This window comes from Nipponia nippon, unplaced genomic scaffold, assembly GCF_047370975.1.
Source record: "Nipponia nippon isolate SJK-2023a ecotype South Korea unplaced genomic scaffold, ASM4737097v1 scaffold_1, whole genome shotgun sequence".
Taxonomy (NCBI): domain Eukaryota; kingdom Metazoa; phylum Chordata; class Aves; order Pelecaniformes; family Threskiornithidae; genus Nipponia; species Nipponia nippon.
In genome coordinates, this window is record NW_028262290.1 from 81,196,498 (window position 1) to 81,215,392 (window position 18,895).

At 38.0% G+C, this 18,895-nt stretch overlaps 1 protein-coding gene across 1 annotated transcript in view; it reads right to left on the reverse strand.

The window, feature by feature from the left end:
• DNAH5 (dynein axonemal heavy chain 5) overlaps nucleotides 1-18,895 on the reverse strand; it is a 137,452-nt gene that overhangs the window by 109,664 nt on the left and 8,893 nt on the right. Inside the window, exons 4-14 of the mRNA XM_087736864.1 lie at nucleotides 16,779-16,939; nucleotides 14,903-15,124; nucleotides 14,198-14,335; nucleotides 11,310-11,486; nucleotides 10,384-10,497; nucleotides 7,851-7,958; nucleotides 6,990-7,112; nucleotides 4,926-5,141; nucleotides 2,394-2,501; nucleotides 1,565-1,650; nucleotides 471-792 (exon numbers count right to left, since the gene is read on the reverse strand). Of these exons, the coding sequence (XP_087592990.1) occupies nucleotides 471-792; nucleotides 1,565-1,650; nucleotides 2,394-2,501; nucleotides 4,926-5,141; nucleotides 6,990-7,112; nucleotides 7,851-7,958; nucleotides 10,384-10,497; nucleotides 11,310-11,486; nucleotides 14,198-14,335; nucleotides 14,903-15,124; nucleotides 16,779-16,939 (1,775 nt within the window). The remainder of the gene's footprint in view (nucleotides 1-470; nucleotides 793-1,564; nucleotides 1,651-2,393; nucleotides 2,502-4,925; nucleotides 5,142-6,989; nucleotides 7,113-7,850; nucleotides 7,959-10,383; nucleotides 10,498-11,309; nucleotides 11,487-14,197; nucleotides 14,336-14,902; nucleotides 15,125-16,778; nucleotides 16,940-18,895) is intronic.

An 18,895-nucleotide genomic window follows, 5' to 3' on the forward strand; every position in this document is an offset into this window, starting at 1 on the left:
CAAAACAGAAACGGAGCCCAAGACAGAAACACCAAACAAATGCCAAAGGCTTCCTGAAGCATCACAATTCCTCTTCCATAAAACATGAGGGATACACATACCACATCAGCTCTCTGTGAAGGGCACATGGAATCAAAGATGGGCTTCTCAAGTTACCAGAACAAGCACTTGAAGTTAAAGATATTTCTAAGTAGAACAATGGTAATTTTCATTAATGCCTGGGAGGAGGACCAATTATACAGAGGTCAATAGTGCCAAACCTGATGTATCTGAAATATAATCTATAAGGAAAGAACAGTTGAGGTAATACTCTTCGGGTTCCTTGATTCCGAACTGGCACCCAACACCTGCGGCCTGAAACAACAGGAATCCAATCTGGTCTGGAAAGCTAGGTGTTATTAGTCTACCAACAACATAAGTCCATCACATTTTTTTTAAAGAAATATCCTAATCAAAATCAGCTGTTTTACCTGCTGAAGCCATCCCCTGTGGTAGATCACCTCAAACTCCATAAGAACTTTTGCTACTTTGTTGTAGTTGCGAATTATGCGCTTGCCATCTGGTGTTCGCAGAACAGCCGGGTGCCGCTGGAAAGACTCCATGGGCTCCTGGATCTTATGGAACAGGTGGCGTGCCCACAAGATCTTACCAGCTATTGGAGGCAGATGACGAGCCAGTGGAGGGTCCTGCTTCTGCCTAGTGTAGATCTTACAGACTGTTTCTATGTCATGACCATAGTTTCTAAGTATTTTCTGATACTTTTCATCAATGCCAAGATTCGGGATTGGTAATCTGCTTAGAAAAACAATAATCATTTAAAAAATTCCTTCAATACTTCTGAAATTCTCCTGCTGCAATGTTGGAAAATACAATCATTCCAGATTCCCTTGCATTCTTTAGAAAATAACTACTTTAGCAGCAGAGTTTTCACTAAAGCTTGAACAAATGCTGTCACAGCCTGATTCCAAGCAACCAAGATTTAGACCAGATGATAAAAGTTTCTAAGTAAGCCTACGCATTTTCTGTTTTCTCACTGTTTTCAAACACTGAGCTAAAATTACGTGCAGCAAACTGTAACCAATCCGCCACTAGCAGTTGACTCCATTAAACAGAATATTATAAGAAAACTGATGCAATAAAGACTGAGGCTGCTTTGCAACAATGTGAATTTATCAAGACAAATTTCACCATTTCCTAATACAAGCATTTTACTCTCTCCTAACTGCACTGTGGTAACAAATTAATATCATTGCTCAAGGACAAAGCTAAAGCAAATATATTAAGAGCCATAAAGTATTCCTGTACTTATGCTAATTTTGAAATATGAAGTTCAAAGCCCATATTTTTTGTATTGGAAAATGCAAAATACAGGTGGTTTTTATTCATCCACACTGCTGAGAAGACATCCCTTAACAGAGCTGAACAGTTGAGTGAGAGGAGGTTGAGTTGGTTTTTGTTTGTTCAAGGAGATGCTCCAAGCTCTGCTGCCCCCGCTTCCCACCATCCTCAAAGTGTTATTTCCACTGCCTGGCAGAATTCTAGCAACCTAGATAGGACATAGTACCTTTCAAATTTCTTCAACATACTCAGCGCTCTTTCAGTGTTCAGAATATTTTCAAAGGTGATGTCCATGAAAATCCTTAATTGATCCTAAAGGAGACCAAATAATTCCACAGCAAAGAACTATGTAAGGCACACACCTCAAACATATCAGGTATTATTTGACAGGATTTATCATGCACTATACTAGAACATAATTTGTTTATGTGAAACTAACCTCAATATGTATCAATTTTCCCTTTCTTCCTTCCCTCAAGAAGTAAGCAAAATACAACCAACTTCCAAGGCGTTTTCTTTCCGAGTTCCCTCTGTAGCTGTGCAACCAACAAAAGCTTTTGTATCCTCAAATGTCCCACCATGCTGAGAGCCCTCAAAGAATGCTTGCTTATCGCTTTGGCAGCCAAAGCAAGCCAAGCATTTATTTTTATTTTTTTTTCTACTTTCTTCTACCCTTTCCTTCCACCAACTTGTGATTTCAGAACTATGGGAAAGTTAATTATCTGACTTATTTGCGCTAGGCTCCCATTCACCCAATGAAATCATCCATTTCTGTGTTATTCTTGCTAGCATAACTTCCAATTAAAGTACAGTAATGAAAAATCCTTTTGTTGGAGGCCCTCAAGGCCCTTTCTGGCCTATTCCATGAAACTGGTCTGGAAGTTAGATAATAAATGCAAGCTCTAAAGTGGAGATACATTAGAATAATTTTTCAATTTCAGAATACAAATGTTGAGATTTGGATAATTTGTTTGGTGATAACTCAGATAAAGGTATTTTTGGTTTCATGAGGATTCATCAGTTAATTAAATTCTTATTTGAATCATAAAACCTACATGAAGATCATTTATCTCTCTGCAAAACTCTTCATAGTCTTGGTCAAAATCAGTCCTCCGTTGATCCAAGAAATTGTAATGCCTTTTCTTCATGGTGTCAACAATGCTCTAAACAGTTTCACAGAAAAAGAAAATTATCACCAAAAAATTGTCTTATCAAAAGACTTACCACACCAAAATATTTAGCACAATGGGCTGTGCACATTCAGATTTTACCTTTGCCATTAGTTGCCAGTATTTGCTGAGCAATATAAGGAAATCACTTAAATGACATATTTGCAGGAAACAAGTTGGTGCAATGGCCATATAAATTTCATTTATGTTATTTATTTATGTTTTAAGTCAATTAGAACTGACAGAAAATTCAGACTTTTGCTTTTCATCAGAGACATTTGTTACCCATTAAATATTCTCTCATGCAGAGGTTCATTATTTCTATTTAAAAGTTAACAAAGTTCAACATAGAAAAATATTTTCACATTAGTATTTTCCATGTCTTTTCCTCTAAAAACAAGCAAATCCTAGATAGCAACTAACGGGTAAAGTATAAAAAACTGCAACATAATAACTTCCTATTGCAAAAATTTTTCAAGTCATATAATCAGTCACATAACTATAGCTATGGTCCATGTCAAATACTTCAGTACCTCAATTTTGTCACTGTTAAAGTACGATCACTTTCTGCCCTTTATGCATACTATCCAGAACCTTCCATGTATTATTTTCTACCTAAGCACGTATAATTTCCCCTTACCCGTCCCCTACTGCAGCCCCAGCAATGAAATTGACTTCACAGGAACTAGGTCTTACACAAAGCTAGACCTCAGTGCTGCAATGGATAATGCAGTATATCTGTATTGAGTTTGCAGACTGCCTAACAGCCTGGGCTAATGGTCACAGGCAGGTTTTCAAATACAAATGCCCCACATAAATGAGATGTCTGTGTTCCAGCCTACCAAAATAGTATCTTCATAGCATGACCTGAAAATTCTCAGCAACCTGAGTTGCTGAGAAGCCTGCTGGCACAGCTTTAGAGAGCAGCTCTCGGTGAAGGGAGCAAAATTTAGAGCAGCCCACACCTATCCTGCCCATGTGGAATAGTCTTGGACCAAGCTATCCTTCCAGTTGTGCCCGCATTGTTTCTCAGAAGACTATAGAAGAGAACAAAGGAGAAAACTGGCTACTGTGAAGGATGCAGTCAAGGAATCAAAACCCTGGACTGCAACAGGGAGTGAATCGAACCAGGGTGGACGATGGAACACTCACATTTTACCCTATGGTTATTTAACTATAGCAAAGTGATTTACTCATGGCCACAACAAAAAGGATAGGGTAAAGCAAATCAGAATGCCACATTTGCCTGTACTGCCACTGTATCACATGTGATCTCTAAAAGCAGTCTACAAACTCCACACATTGAATACTCCTGATTTATTTTAATATTTACAAGTGCCTTAATTATGATACTGCACTAAGAAAGATATACAATAAGGTAAATTAACTCAGGCTCAGTAAAAACAGGGAAGACTCTACTTGCTAGAAAAGAAAGTTAATCTCTGAAAGAAGGAAGGAAAAGAACACGATTTAGAATATTTATGTTCTTAGAAGAGCTCCTTGTTGTTCAAGTCTCACTGCTACTAAATAAAAGGTCCAGGAAAGAAACCTGAATAGTAATACTAACAAGCAAAAGGATTTTGCTGTTACAAAACAAAAAGCCTAAACTTGAAGAGCTTTCCAGAGCAAACCAGCTAAGTCATTTCTCTTTCTGCATCACCCTAAAGATAGCCATCTGTGAATTAACTCTTTCTTCCCTCATAAAACACAAAGCTGATGATCACAGTCTAGATCTAGAGTATAGATTTTAAGTAAACTTAATAATCTGTTTTGCTGGAATTAACCTCACTGTTTCCTTAATGAAACAAAGTAAATCTGAGAGTCCAAGTTCTTTTTCTCTTTTTAAAAAATTACTTATTTCAAGAAATCAAAGTTATATTTGTTGGTATTTATGCAGCACAGAAACAACTGGGGCTTGTTTCACCCCAAGTTGCAAGGAAAATCTGACTGCAGCACTGATCACCAGGGCAATGGAGCCAGTCTCAGTGGCAGGCACTGATCAGGTACCCCTAGAATAACAGGCAAGAGATGAAGACAGTCTTCAATTTTGGTCACAGTACACTTTCACAGCTCGCAAAACATTTGTAAAGACAGAAATGTTGCACTTCTCACTTTTTCTCCTGATCATAACACAAAACCATGGCTCCAATTACTCCTGTTACAAAGTCCCCCCATTTTATTGCTTTTTTCAATCAACTTTGATTTTAACATACCTCTTTCACATGTCCACCTGCCTCTCCATTTTGTATGCTCACTTCCCCAGCAATCACATATTTACATCATTAACTATTACCCAGTAATTTTAACACAACTTAGAGAGTTAATTTTTCTCTTGATAAACACTTTTCTAATTTTCATAATTATATATTGTTTAAAGTTCAAGTCAGACTGACAGGATATCCAAAATCTACTGTGTACCTCGTATTTTGTGATCATTCCTTCCAATCCCTCTATCTTAGACTCCTGTAGAACCGAGTAGGCTTTCATAGTATTGAAAATATCCATTATCTTTACCAAACGTCGATGAAAGGTTTCAAATTTTCCAAAGATATATATCTCACTAAAATCAAACTGTCTTCCATCTGGATTTTGTTCCAATTTCTCTTTTATCTTGTGAAAGCAATTCTGATACTCCTAAAAGCAAAGAAGAATTTAAAAAAGATGAATGTCAAGCATATAATTAAAGGCACTGTCATCAGCTAGAACAAAATTTATGCAGACATATTATCCTAACTTGACAGCAAGTAGAAGTTTCATCAATAAACAATCACGAACACTACAACGACAGTAACAGAATTTGGCTCTGAAAAATAACCTAACAATACCATTACAGGATCATACATTTCATCAAATGAATGAACTGCACATATAGGTATTTGCACGTTCCATCCTTAGCTAGTGTAAAATTCTGTTCCCTCCATTTTACAGCAGGGCTTGATGTGTTTACTGAATATCCAAGATGACAACCCAGATTTCAGTTTTCAGAGACTGAAAATAATGTGTGTGTGTGCTGAGCAGTTTTATTGAGTAATAATGTTTCAAATATTCCAAAATCACTTTCCAGAACAAAAACCCTTCTGAAGTGCTCCATAGCAGCTTCCAGTTTTTATTCTGCTTTCTTAACTGGGCACAAACCTTACTCCAAACATGTTAAAATTAAATTCTTCGGATTACATAGTCAACAGATTTGCCTGAAATGGTTTCTTTCAAGAGTAGTTCTCTTTAAAATATAATGTTCGTTATTTTTTAGCACATATATGTATGAATAACCCCACTTGGAGATATTAATACAAAGGGCTCAGAGTTTCCTAAGCTATTAGTGATTTAAATTTTAAGTTTTAATCTATTGATTTTCAGAAAGCTTTTGGAACTAATAAGACTCAAATAAAAACAAAATCCTTCAACATATTTTAATGCAGCAACTGAATAATTTGCTATACCTTTTTTATAGCAATACACAAATTTACTGCTCATTGCTGATGGTAAGACATTATAAAAATTTGCACTAATTTGTGCTAGAACTATGCAAGATTTGTTGCTTCAGAAGGTGTCAGGATAAAGTTCTAGGCTTCCAAGCACATATTATTAGAAATCAAAAAGTAATAAGGGAGGAAACCTAATATGAACCTTCTGAAATCTACGGGGAGGTTATCAAGAAGAGAGAGCTAGGCTCTTCACAGTAACACATAGACAGAGGCCAAGAGGCAATGAGCATAAATTGAAACAGAAGATGTTCTGACTGGATGTAAGGAGAAAATTTTTCACCCTAAGGACAGTCAAGCAAAGAGGTTGCCCAGAAAGGCTGTGCAGTCTCTCCATCCTTGGAGAACTTCAAGACAGGACTGGATAAAGGACTGGGCAACCAAGTTTGATCTCATAGCTGTCCCTGCTTTGACTCTGAGCACAAGGGCTGAACTAGATATCTGCTGAGTACCCTTCCAAGCTGAATTATCCTATGATTCTATGTTCTAAAGGGAAAAAAAGAAAAAAAAATTCCCTAAACGGTCATGGAAGCGTATGTGAAAAAATAAAGGCTATCTTCCCAACAAGTACACAATCTGAACAGCTGAATTCTTCTCAGTTCACTAAACTGCCCTTTTTAAAGGTATAGCTTGTCCACATATCTTTGGAATATATTCAGCTCAGTAACTTCCTCTGTTTTCATTTCTATCACACATTCTTCCTCATCACATGAAAAGAAACTTTCTAGAAAAACTCAGGCATGAAAATCCAAGTAATTCTCATATAAGAAGCATAGTTAAGTTAGGCTAAGCATCGAAATCCTGTTTCTAGAAGATCAACAGACACTGGACTAAATATCCATTAGCTCTAATATAAACGCTCCAGTTCCAAAGGGTATTTTTTAGTTGCTTCATTTTCCTTCATTATAACATTGCTTCCTCATATAAAATAAAGTTTTCCTAATCATGCCTTCCTAAATCTGACCTTATATTTTGTTTTCCACATGCTCTTCCCACCTACCTGTTTAAGTCTAATGGCTGCTTGTAGCTTTTCCATAACTCTCTCCTGAGGTTGAGTCCAGATGGTGGCCGTATTGTTGTTTGTAATGTAAGATTTACATGCTGTGATCATCTGATTGGTCACCTAAAAGCAGTTTTAACCTTGTGAGAAAAAACATTTCAAGACAAAGCAGATCCTGCCCTTCTTTCAGTCTCATCCCGCACCTTGACTCCACCAGCCTAAAGCCTGCAAAATATCAATACCAAATACCAGCGACATAGACAGACTGTCCTCCTGGCAATATCCAGCCCCCAGACGATGACACCACCAAAATGTTGCTGTTTAGTCATGCTCATCCTAAACCTAAACACCTTGTACCAACCTCGAAATGACATCGAGGACTACAACATCATAAGACTTTAGCACTTCCGAAAGCAAAGGTAAAATCAAGGGCCCATGAAGACTATGATCATTAAAGAACAGGTTGTCCTTCCAACTCCATTTTCTTCTTTATGCAATCATAAGGAGGTTTAAGGGCTATAGAAACATAACATAACTGGTTCTACAAAGAACAGTTCACCACAGGCTAAACTCATTCTAACAGAGAGTTCCTCAATCTATGCATGTCAGGGTTGAGATTAGCCCTGATCTTCAAGAATTCTGAAAAAATTCTTACAACTCCAAATTACAAAGAGTAAAATAAGTTCTAATTTTGGAGTAGTTTTATTACTATTTCCAATTCTCCATACATACAAAAAGCAGCATTAAATTGATCAAAATGCTGCCTCTTCAATTGCTTGGTCCCTTTGCGTTTTCTGTCTCTCACTCAAGCAACAACACATAAAAATCTGTGAAAATTTCCTTTCACGCTGTAACACCGACCTTCACAAACAGCGAGGATATCTTTTCAGATGTGTTGTAATACTGAGAGATACTCTGAATCATTTTAATTGCATTTATGAGTGCTGGAATAGCATCCACCATGGACACCTGGAAAGAAACACACAGTCTGAACTCTGCTCAGTACTTCTGTTACCATACGTTAGCCCAACACCTAATAAGAGAACCCAGAAGCCTTACAGACATGGTCTTCCTAATGTTTCTGCCTCTGTTTCCCCGGGCCGCTCCTGCAGAGCTGCCAGTCCTACTTCACCCTCCAAGCTCTACAATCCAATTTTGAGGAAAAATTTTCACTAGAGTCGTGGCTGGAAGAATTCTGGTCAGCAAATGAAATTTGACAGAGACAAAGGCCTCTTCAAAAGTATCACTTATTTTCACAAGAAGTGTATTTGTATACTCTTTTGCTAAACCCGATGGAAGCCTGCATGTGAAGAGAGCCCAAAAATTGCATGGCGCTCAGTTGAATAAAGGAACTATGAGGAACAACTTTCCTGTCATACTGGCATTTAGATAATAAAAAATTATATACAACAGATGAAGTACCCGGGAGGAGGAGATCTTATAGCCCATTGTTTGGGGTGCAGGTGCCCAAGTGCCAGACACAGCCGGCCCCAGCGCAGGGCCCAGCTGAGCCCCTCAGCCACGGGCGGGCGCCTCGGGGAAAGCCTGGGTGAGGAAGGGCAAACGCTGCCCGGCAGCCGGGGCTGAGGGCAGCAGGGTGAGAAACAGCCCTGCGAGCCCCGAGGGGGCAGCGGGAGGAGGGGAGGAGGTGCCACTGCGGCCCCGGGAGGGACCCCGCTGGGGCAGGGAAAAGTGTGAGGAGGAAGGAGCAGCAGAGAGGAGCTGTTATGGACTGACTGCAGCCCCCCATTCCCCGTGCCCCTGTGCCGCTCGGGGGAAGGCGGCAAAGGGGTGAAGCCAAGCCTGGGAAGGGGGGGGAGTGGTGGGGAGATGTGGTTTTAATTTTCGTCTTTGTTTCTCACTACCCAAACTTATTTTCACTGGCAATAAAGTAAGTTACTTTTCCCCAAGTCGAGTGTGTTTTGCCCATGACAAGAACAGGTAAGTGATGCCCTTGTCTTTGTCTGAAAAGTCCACGAGCTTTCTCATTCTCTGTTTTACCCCTCATCCTGTTGGGGGGGGGGGGGGGGGAGTGAGAGAATGCTTGGGAGTGGGAGTTTGGCCTATAGCCAAGGTTAACCCACCACAACCTTTCTTAATTCTCCATACCCTCTGTGATACTCAAGTAAGTCTTGTGTACAAGAGAAAAGCCTTTTGCTAAATACTCTGAGGAGAAATGGCCAGCAGTCCTGTCTTCAGCCCATGAATGGGCCAGACTGAAAGACTTTTCCATACAGCTCCTCCTCACGTCTGAATTTCCAAAGCAATGACTGTTTTACCCTATTGACAAACCGGTTCTCAACATTTTACAGGTAACTATCAGTAAGGGAAAGGTTCACACTCCATGCCTCGATGGCTTCCACCCCAAGTGCTACACCCTCTCAAAACTAAACATCTCCAAAGCTGGCACCGCTTCCTCCTCGGTAAAAGCCAGCACAGGGAGTACAAAGCAGATCCACAGGCCCTGCACAGTGCCAATAGCAAGCATATTCATTTTAACTGTTTTGTATGGGTATCATACTAACCTTTCATCAGAGAGATTCAAATATCAGATTGAGAAACACTGAAAGAACACACTGTTCTAACACCGTACAGTAAATGGAAACAAACATAGCCATATACCAAGGTTGCCCAAGCACTGTCTGAAAGCAATTTCACTTTGGGAAAAGGGGCGGGGGGGGGGGGGGGGGGGTAGCTAGGATCCTCAAAGCTTTGAGTCTTCGTGGCTACTCATATTTCTCTGCCTAGCAAGACACATACACTCATAGTTGCAAAACCAGTTCTAATAAAAGCAACCATTTACCACCTACTTTAGCAGATAATGGGACAGTGAGAATCCTTTGTCCTATCCCCTACTTTAGGTTGGCTAGTTTTGTTTACTACTTGTTATGCTTGCATCATCCTGTTACTATAGTATGAGAAGGTGATTTATACTTACACCTTAATATTTACATAACCATATTTATGTTTTCCTAACCCAAGAAGTAGAAAATTACCTTATAAATGTTAAGCTAAGCATGACCTGGCCACCAACACAAAAACAAAAGCCCAGCCTTTGTCTTTAGCATAACACCAGGTTCACTTTCACCCCCCCCCTTTTTTTTTTTCTTTCTTTCTTTTTTAAAATCACAAAGACTTTACTTCCTCTCATAGCAGATACTCAGTTTCATCATCAGACCAAAAGCTTCATAGATACCATGGCAAGAAAATAACAAGTACTTTATTTTGTATCCAGAAATTCCCACTAAGCCATTTTTAGCATAACTGAACAAAGTCTCAAACTGGAGATGCATACCTAAAATGCCATCTATGTTATTTCCAAACTGATCCTACAAAATAAATTCATTTTAGTTGTCTCAAAGATTTCTGTTAAGAATTTAAAAGTTCTGCTTACAGGATCACTATTGTATAATGGGTCACAACATTTTTCCAGAGAATATAGATACTTCACGTTGTCTTTAGCTTCATTTGCTGCATCTGTGATGCGAATATCCAACGTTCGCCAGTTCTAAACATAGAAAGTTGAAAAAAATAAAAACGCACATTTCAGAAAAGCCTGTTTTGAGATCACTCTGTCATTAGCCTTTAAACACATTTGAAAGCACAGATCTGTTACTTCAGAGTTACACTTGTTTACCCAAGGTGAGGAACAGGTCCTTGTTTTAGTTCAATAACTTGACTGTGAACTTACAGTTAGTTTAGACTACTTAGCTCAACAAGTTATGTCAGTAGCAGTGTCAAGTCAAGCTGCTGTAAAATATATAGACATCATCTGTTAACTATTTTTGCTTGATGGACTGATTAATATATAACCATATATTTGCGTCACATCTCTCATTTTGATGAGCCAAGACTTTTTGGTTTATTCACTTATTTTTGTGTTTGCAACAGATCTTTGTTATGTCAATGTGAGAAGTTATGACCCCACGAGCAGTTTTGACAAACACTGTAACAACATTAGAAAGATGTTTAAAAAGTGGTGTTTTTTTCATTTTTTCATTAAATACCCAGTTCATTAATTCAATTTTCTGATTTAATAATCAACTTTTCAAAGATTTACAAATATTTATTTCTGTTGACCCATGTGGATACAGTACTTTATCAGCCTTTAGACAAAGGGGATTCCCAGTCTTTTCCAATAAATAAAACTAGATTTAAACTTTATCCACTCAAGGTAACGAATAAGGGAGGACAAAGAAAACAAAAGTCAAAGATGCTTCAATATTTTCCCCACCAGCAACGTTATATACATCACCAAAATGAACTAGAGTATACAGAGCATTTCTAGTCTTTACATCTGTCATAATTCAAAATAGAAACCTTCAGCAATTTGGATTTAGCAGCAGTGAGTACTCCAAGCACTGCCTTCACATCTGGGCTCTTCAGCTGGTCTGTAAGGTAGTTGAATTTCGACAATCTCTTTTTCCAGTAATCAAGCTCTGCTCGTGGTCCAAGGTCATCAGCTTCCTTTCTCAACTGGTCATTTTCTGCAAGAACCTTTTATCATACATTAATATTAGTGAGTGATGCTAATATTTTTTATCTGCATGGATAGCATGGATTAATTCATAATTTAACTCCTAGTATTAACCTCCCATGATAAATTACCTAACTCAGCCACCACCTCACATAAGAGACCTTAATTTTGCTTGGCCTTTTTAGGTCTGAATTAAAGAGGGAGTAGTATCTCAAGAGCACTGTTAGACAATTACATTTTGCGCAAATAACCTGCAAAGCATGTTTCAAAGTACGATTTTGACCACTGAGAATAGTGTTCACTGAATTATTGTGTTCCTTTTGCTTTCATTAAATCCACTAGGAATCACTAACTGTCTTCTACCTTGATTTCTTGGTTAAGGTGAATCTTGCAGCAGTTTATTTGTTACAAGAGGTAGAGATGCTCACCTCAGTAACCATGATATAAGCATAGACAGAATACTTTCCCTAATGCAATATAGACACAAGGAGCTCACAGTAAATGTTGAGGTAAGAATTGGAAGGAGCATATTTACTGTGATCCTTCTCCAGTGGGTAATCCAACTACCAGCAGCCAGCTACTTAAGAATATTCTGAAGATTGCTTTAGTTTGCTTCACAACATTTTTTTGATAAGTATAACATTCATTGAAAATTTTTACTAGCTGTAACTTATTCTACATAATAACTGACAACACTTCAGTTACAACAAATAGAAGACTGCATTGCAGAGCTATAATAATGCTGAATGTGAAAGCTTGCATCGTGAATGTAATGAATGAGTTGTAAAAACAAACAACTTCGAAATGGTAAAACAGCTCCTTTTACTGTTTGGAAATGCATCACTCAAGACCTTGAGGATTAAGGTAGATTCAGGTGTACTTCAGGCTACTTAGGAGGCTTCCTTATCTCTCATCAGCTCAGTGGGTTCAGCTTTTCTCTCTAAGCTGGGTAACACGGATTAAAATAATTTCTGTCCACACCCTTATGTATTCTGAAGAAGCTGAAGGGAAGACTGAATGAGTTTACATAGAAAAGAAAACCACAGAAAGGTACTGAATTAAAAAAAAAAAATTAATCTGGCTTACAAAATATCTGAATTACAAGTTGTTACAGGCTGGGAAAATACTGACGGGAAGTACTGCTATCAGCTTACTCCAGTTTTATACTCCTCCCCAGCATTCACTTTTGCCTGTTATCAGAGAGATGTCATTGGTTTAAAAGGACCTTTAATCCAAACCACTAATGGTGGGGTTTGTGGTAATTTGTTTATAAAGGATGAAGCCATGTTCATAAGAGGCAATACAAACTCAAACTTGGAGAACCAGGTGATGTGGGGACAGAACTATTATGAAACAATAAGTTATTGTAAGCTTAACTATAGATATGCCTCTGCTTGCTCACATCCCTCTTTGTTGTAAGGGGTAATAAAGTGCCCTCATGAACCTTGCCATTTTTTAAATCTTTCCTTTCCTAAAAAGCAAAAAAATAGCTATGAAAACTTCTGTCCAGTCAAAAATTATGCTTCCAATCCCTCATACAATAAAGCACAAGAAGCATTTAATGTCAACTCAAAACATGGCTCACATCTCCCTCCAGTTTCTGAGCAAATCCAAAATTCTTAAGTTTGGTATTAAAATCCATAAACCCATAATGCAATTCCAAGAATGAAAGTAAACTAAACTATCCTTCTTTCACCAAAAAATAACGCACAACTAAGAATCTCTCCATGACATCTGGGTTCATTAGATTAAAGATCTTTCTTGCTTTGCTAAATTAATGATAGTAAATGCTTTAAGAACTATTTTACCCTAGTTGGCAATAGGTGAGTAGCAAAAGAAAATACAGTAAGTCTTTTGGAAGAAGTACAGCTAATTGCAATACATTCTCCCCACTGGTTTCAGCTCATACATTTATAAATTAAAGAGGTTTCTTTTTTTAAATTCTTTCTTCCTTTTAAGAGGTATAGGCTCTAATAAAGAAAAGTCTTTCATGGAGCCGATTTCTTAATTTGCAAATAAACATATTTCTCTGATAAAATCTTAGCAGTAAATTCTACAAGCAGAACAGAGAATAAGGTAGCAAGTAAGTTTCCATTTTCCAAGTTTAAAAGTTATTCATCCTGTCCTCTTCCTTAACGTCTGCCTGTACAAACATTACAGAACTTGTTTCCCTGAGCTCCTATGTTTTACATTGAATGGATTACTGATGCGTAGACCACAAGAACCTGATATTAACTTCATGCAATAACTCAATTAGTAGTTTCATTTCTTTCTGAAAAGAACTTTAAGATCTATGCTATATAGTCTACAAAGGACCTGCTTCTGAGACTAAAAAAATTGCAATTACAAATCTCATCTGCATTTTTTAATATTATCTGCACTTAAAACAAGTGCAATACTTCTTACTTACTTAAAACCTTACAATACTTCCAAACACACAAAAACGATCCATCAGCGCAATGTTTTCTCTGTAAGATGAGGTGATTATCAAAAACAGGGAACTAAGCTTCCAAAGACATGTGTACGTTCTGTTTACTAGTAGATGAAAAAAAGCTCCCTGTAATATTCTCATTGAGAAGTAAAAGCACACGAAACATGTCAACAGTACTTTAAAATACAGGGACTGATCACATCTAAGTTTATAGAAAGGTACTTATATGCCAACAGGATTAAACTTATCATCTGCCAATATGCAGATGTTGTCATATTTCACATTTGTCTGGTGTATCACCTGTTCAATCTGTTTGGTCCACACTTTCATGCAGACTTCTATTCTTTCAAGACCGCCTATGCTGTTAGCAGCCATCAGATAATCTGAAGGGCCTCTTAGAGTTTTCAGATCATACGTTTCACATTTCTTCAGATTGACCTAAAACACAAATTAAAAAAAAAACCTGAAATGCTGAAGTGTTTGTGACAAATAATACAGGAACTTTAAAAAGTAACTGGTTTCCCCACTTGGGGTATCTCACTTCGTATTCCCGCTTCAGTTTAAATTAAACTGGTTTGAGCCAGAACTGGACTCCAGAATCTGGAGAATTCACCAGCCTGGCAGCTGTGCTCTCAGCCTTTGTGAAGGAGAGCACAAGTAGGAGCTAACAGTTAAAGCAACTGCGTGTCATACATTAGTCATTCTTGGTTTAAGAAAGGCCATAGCCATTGAACAGTCAAGAAGTTAATAGCTCAAAAGAACTGGCACCAGAAGAAACAGTAACAGAATCAGCTGCAGAACTGTTAAAGCCACGAACTTTCAGAGACATTAAAGATCAATGTATAACAAGTTACTGATGATGACAAACAAAAGTGGGTTTTTCTTCTCCAGTTTAACAAAAGCAATTTTTAATGAGTATTCTACAACAGCAGCTAATTCAAAAGCTCCAGACCAAGAGACATTCTACAGCTAAGTCAATTTCTAGTTGCCATAGGAACATACTACCTTTTCCAACAGACTTTGCTGAGTTCCTGATAGCACACTAACAAACATTTCAAGGGAACCAAGAAAGTCCTGTTTAATATTGGAAGCTTGTTGAGGTTCACCAAGTTCACACCAACCACGGTCCATAATCTGTAAGGCTGGAATGAAGATTTCTGATATCAACTGCTCAACACTTTTTAGTAAGCCATCTCGACCTACATTCATCATATTAAAATTTACTTCCTGTAAAAGAAACACAATACAAGTTAAAAATAGAAAACAAAATTTTGCCATCACTACATTTATTCTAGTCCTATTACCTTGAGCACCTCAAAAATTACCAGTATATACAAGTGCTCTTCAAGCAATAACAGCACAATTCTTCCTAGCAGGGGCTGCAAGATTTGCACAGGGTCAGTTTGTCATACAAAACTGAGGAAACAAAGATCTGAAAACACTTCCAAAATACAATGAGAGTATAAGAGACCTTTATTTATAAAGCTCAGTTTACATGGGTGAGTAAAATTATTCCAGCCTGCCACTTCTAAAGCTATCAGAATTATATTTTTTCTATATATATATACACACACATATATAAATAGGCAGAGATCAATGCACTTAAAAGGCTTAGATACCAAAAGAATTATCAACTACAGTTAATTCTGACTGGCAGTTGCCCAAAGATTTTGGTCCAGGAAGAATACCTCTATGCGGTTTGAGAGCGTGCAATTCACAGAACAACTGCTTTTTAGACATTCTGAAAAAGACTTCTAAGGTAAATTAAACAAATCTGCCAGCCATTTTTTGCTTCATTAGAAGGTATCACAAGAATTTTTTTCAGCAAAATAATTTAACACCAAACAACTTGTATTTAAGTGTCACACATTAGATGTGTCTTCAGACATATCATTCTTATTTTTCAACTTCTCTTTCCTAGTTTCAAGGTATTATCTACTATCAGCAAAGGCTGTATCATTACTTGTGAAGAAGTCTGCTTTACACATCTTTCAGTTGCAATTACCAGCTTGCAAGCATTATTAATAAGAAAAAAATCTTCAAAGGTTAAATAGTATATAATTGACTAAAATCTAAGCCAGGTCTTTCGAAATCATCAAAAAAAAAGAGGTTAATCATAAGACTAAAGCATATATCTGCAGAAATCAAATAATCTGGTGATAAGAGCCAGCTCATCCACCCTTTACTCTTCTATTTCTTGCCTATCTGGGCAAAATACAGTTTTAAAGGTTTTCCTAGAAGATATGAGGGAAATTAAAACTTGCTGGCTTAGGAGTTGTACTTGAAAGCTCCCATTTTTAAGTGTATAGAAAGTTTTCCACAACACTAAATTCTCATTTAGCCCATCATTCTTATTTTAGTGCTCTGATTAGTTTGTCTACAACTATAGGATTCCCTACATTTTAGTCTGTGCTCATTGCTACTGGAGCACTTGATCCAGCTTTGTTCACATCAGACTGTGATAGATTTAAGGAGTCTTTCACCAGTTAAAACTTGTTTATATGTAATTTGCATATACACTCAAAAATAAAACCATTTTTGTTTGGTTTTTTTTAATGGATTTGCTAACGCCTACTGAAATTTAACAGCTTATTATTTAGGTATTGACTAATTATTCTTCATTATTTTGGATTGTCATCAATTTTCTTCCTTACTATCATTTCTTCATAGCAATGAAACACTTCAAGGTGCTGCTGCTAGAGAACACTGTTTTTTCCATTCACCTCCTTTTTTGTCCTGTGTTTCATTCAGCCAAACTGTGTCTCTTGCTCATTACTCCGTGTCAGAGGCCGTCAAATTCTGTACTGAGAGCAAATACCCGATGATGAAAAGGAATTTTAAACAAGATTACGTACAGTGATCAGCAGCCACTGACTCTTACCTGATAGATATTCTCGGTTGTGATGGGTTTAAAAATACTAGATTTAATGAAGAAAATGCATACACCAGTTAAAGCAACTTCTTTTCCCTCTGTCACAAATACTTTAGGTTTCTTCTTTGTCAAATGAGAGTTGATTCCTGTTCCTGGAAGGCCAAAGGGCTCTATAGATTCAAATAAAAGAAACCTTTAAAAAACACTGCCTACTTATTCACAGAAAAGTTTTCTCAACAAACAGTTCAGTCACCATTTGTGTATCTATGAGTCCCAGTCCCCTGGAGCCACCCCATGGGACCATCCACAGACAACACACAGCATCCAGAGTCCTCACAGCACAGTAAGAACTATTTCATCTAGCTTTGCCATTCTCACATCAAAAGCCTTTTATTTCTATTCATTTTTTTGTTTTCTACTCTTTCTAAGCAAAGGTTCAGGCTCAAGATCCTCTTACATGGCTCACTATCATGTAGTTGCAGATCATGGTCTATTGCTTTAAAAAAAAAAAAAAAAATCAGCAAATGTAGTTTACCTCAGAGGAGCTATTATCAACTGTCTTTCCTTAAGAACATGTAGACCTAAGTCTAACATACAAAAAAAAAGAAATAGAGTGCTTCTGGCAACAAAGACAGACAGGCCACAGCAGATGCTTTGGGGTAAAAACAAACAAGCAAACCAATAAAGGATCTACAAGGGACTTCCCTGTCCTTTCTTCCCTCAAAATGAATATGCTGCTCCCATGTTTTACAGAGTGTTACCAACAGCCTATGAGTCACCAAGAAGCAGCAGTGTCTTTGGGGGAAAAAATAATTCTCTTATATTGTGTTTTTGGCCACGTTACTTCTCTGTTACTAGTTTTCTAGTGTTTCCTCAGAGTAAAATGTGCATGCACATGCATCTTGGTGAGACACTGCAACAATAAAAAGATCAAAAAGCGAATCGTTGATACCAGCAGTTAAAGGACGATATCCAAAAAATTGCAAAAAGTGACAAATCCGCCACCCCTTTTTCCTTCAGGCACATGACCATTTGCCCCAGAGATCCCTGTTTTGGATCAGGTGGCCACCCCTAAGTCCCCTCCCCACTCCCCTTTTTCACCACAGCTCCTGCAGAAATCTTTTTTGTTCACCTCAGAAGTACATCAAGGGCTCTGTCACCAGCAAAACAGTCTTGACTGAGAATTTTATTAATTTGATTTATTGCCAATTAACATAAACTTGCACTATCCTTGTACTTCAGTAATTACAGAAGCTAGACCAGCAACAGTCATGCCAGTTTTCAGGGCATTCCCACAACGTAAGGAGCTGGAGTAAGTAGTATACTCTGCAGTCTCTTTAGAAAAGATGTACTGTTACTGAAAAGTGTGCTAGAAGTTCTTAAGCTGCATATTAAAAGTGCCATTCAAAACACTGCAAAAAATCTGCATTTGAGGGTGGGCATAAAACCAGACTTTGAAATGACCCCTTAGGGCTGTGGAGTACATCTTCCTGAACTCAAGAGACAGTATCCTGCTCTGCAGGGGCACAAAGTATCTCGTAGGTACCCTTCACGGGGTCATCTTCTGCCCTAACAAAAGTGTTCACTCATCCACATCAGGGTCAGAAAACCAGCTTGTATTTGAGGTGGTGTGTAGTAAGTGCCTTTGCCAACAAGATGCATGTAATGACATAAAAATTCATTCACTTTACTAATTAGCAGCCACCACTTTAGCTGCAATTTTCGCTTTGCTAGCCTGAGAACCACAGCCCCAGAACGACTGGCACAAAACATTCTTTTACATGCTTTGCCCAACCTAAGAAGGAAAAATGTACAGCACAAGCTGCACACTGTGATGGTATTACAAGTAACTGTACACTCACAGCTGTGGGCAGAGACATCCTCCAACACACCCACTTCATCCCATGCTCACCTGTATTCTCCTCCTTCACCACCAGTTCATTTTTTGTTTGGTTCTTCTCCAGCTTTCCATGTTGCCTGCATCTAGCAGCACATCTCAAAGACCAAAGGCCACCACAATCATACTATAGGGTCGTCTGATCAGTTTGGGCGTGGGTGAGGGGGACTCTGACTAGATTCCCAGGCTTTGCCCCTTACCTCACACTCTCTCCAACATAATTCCACCA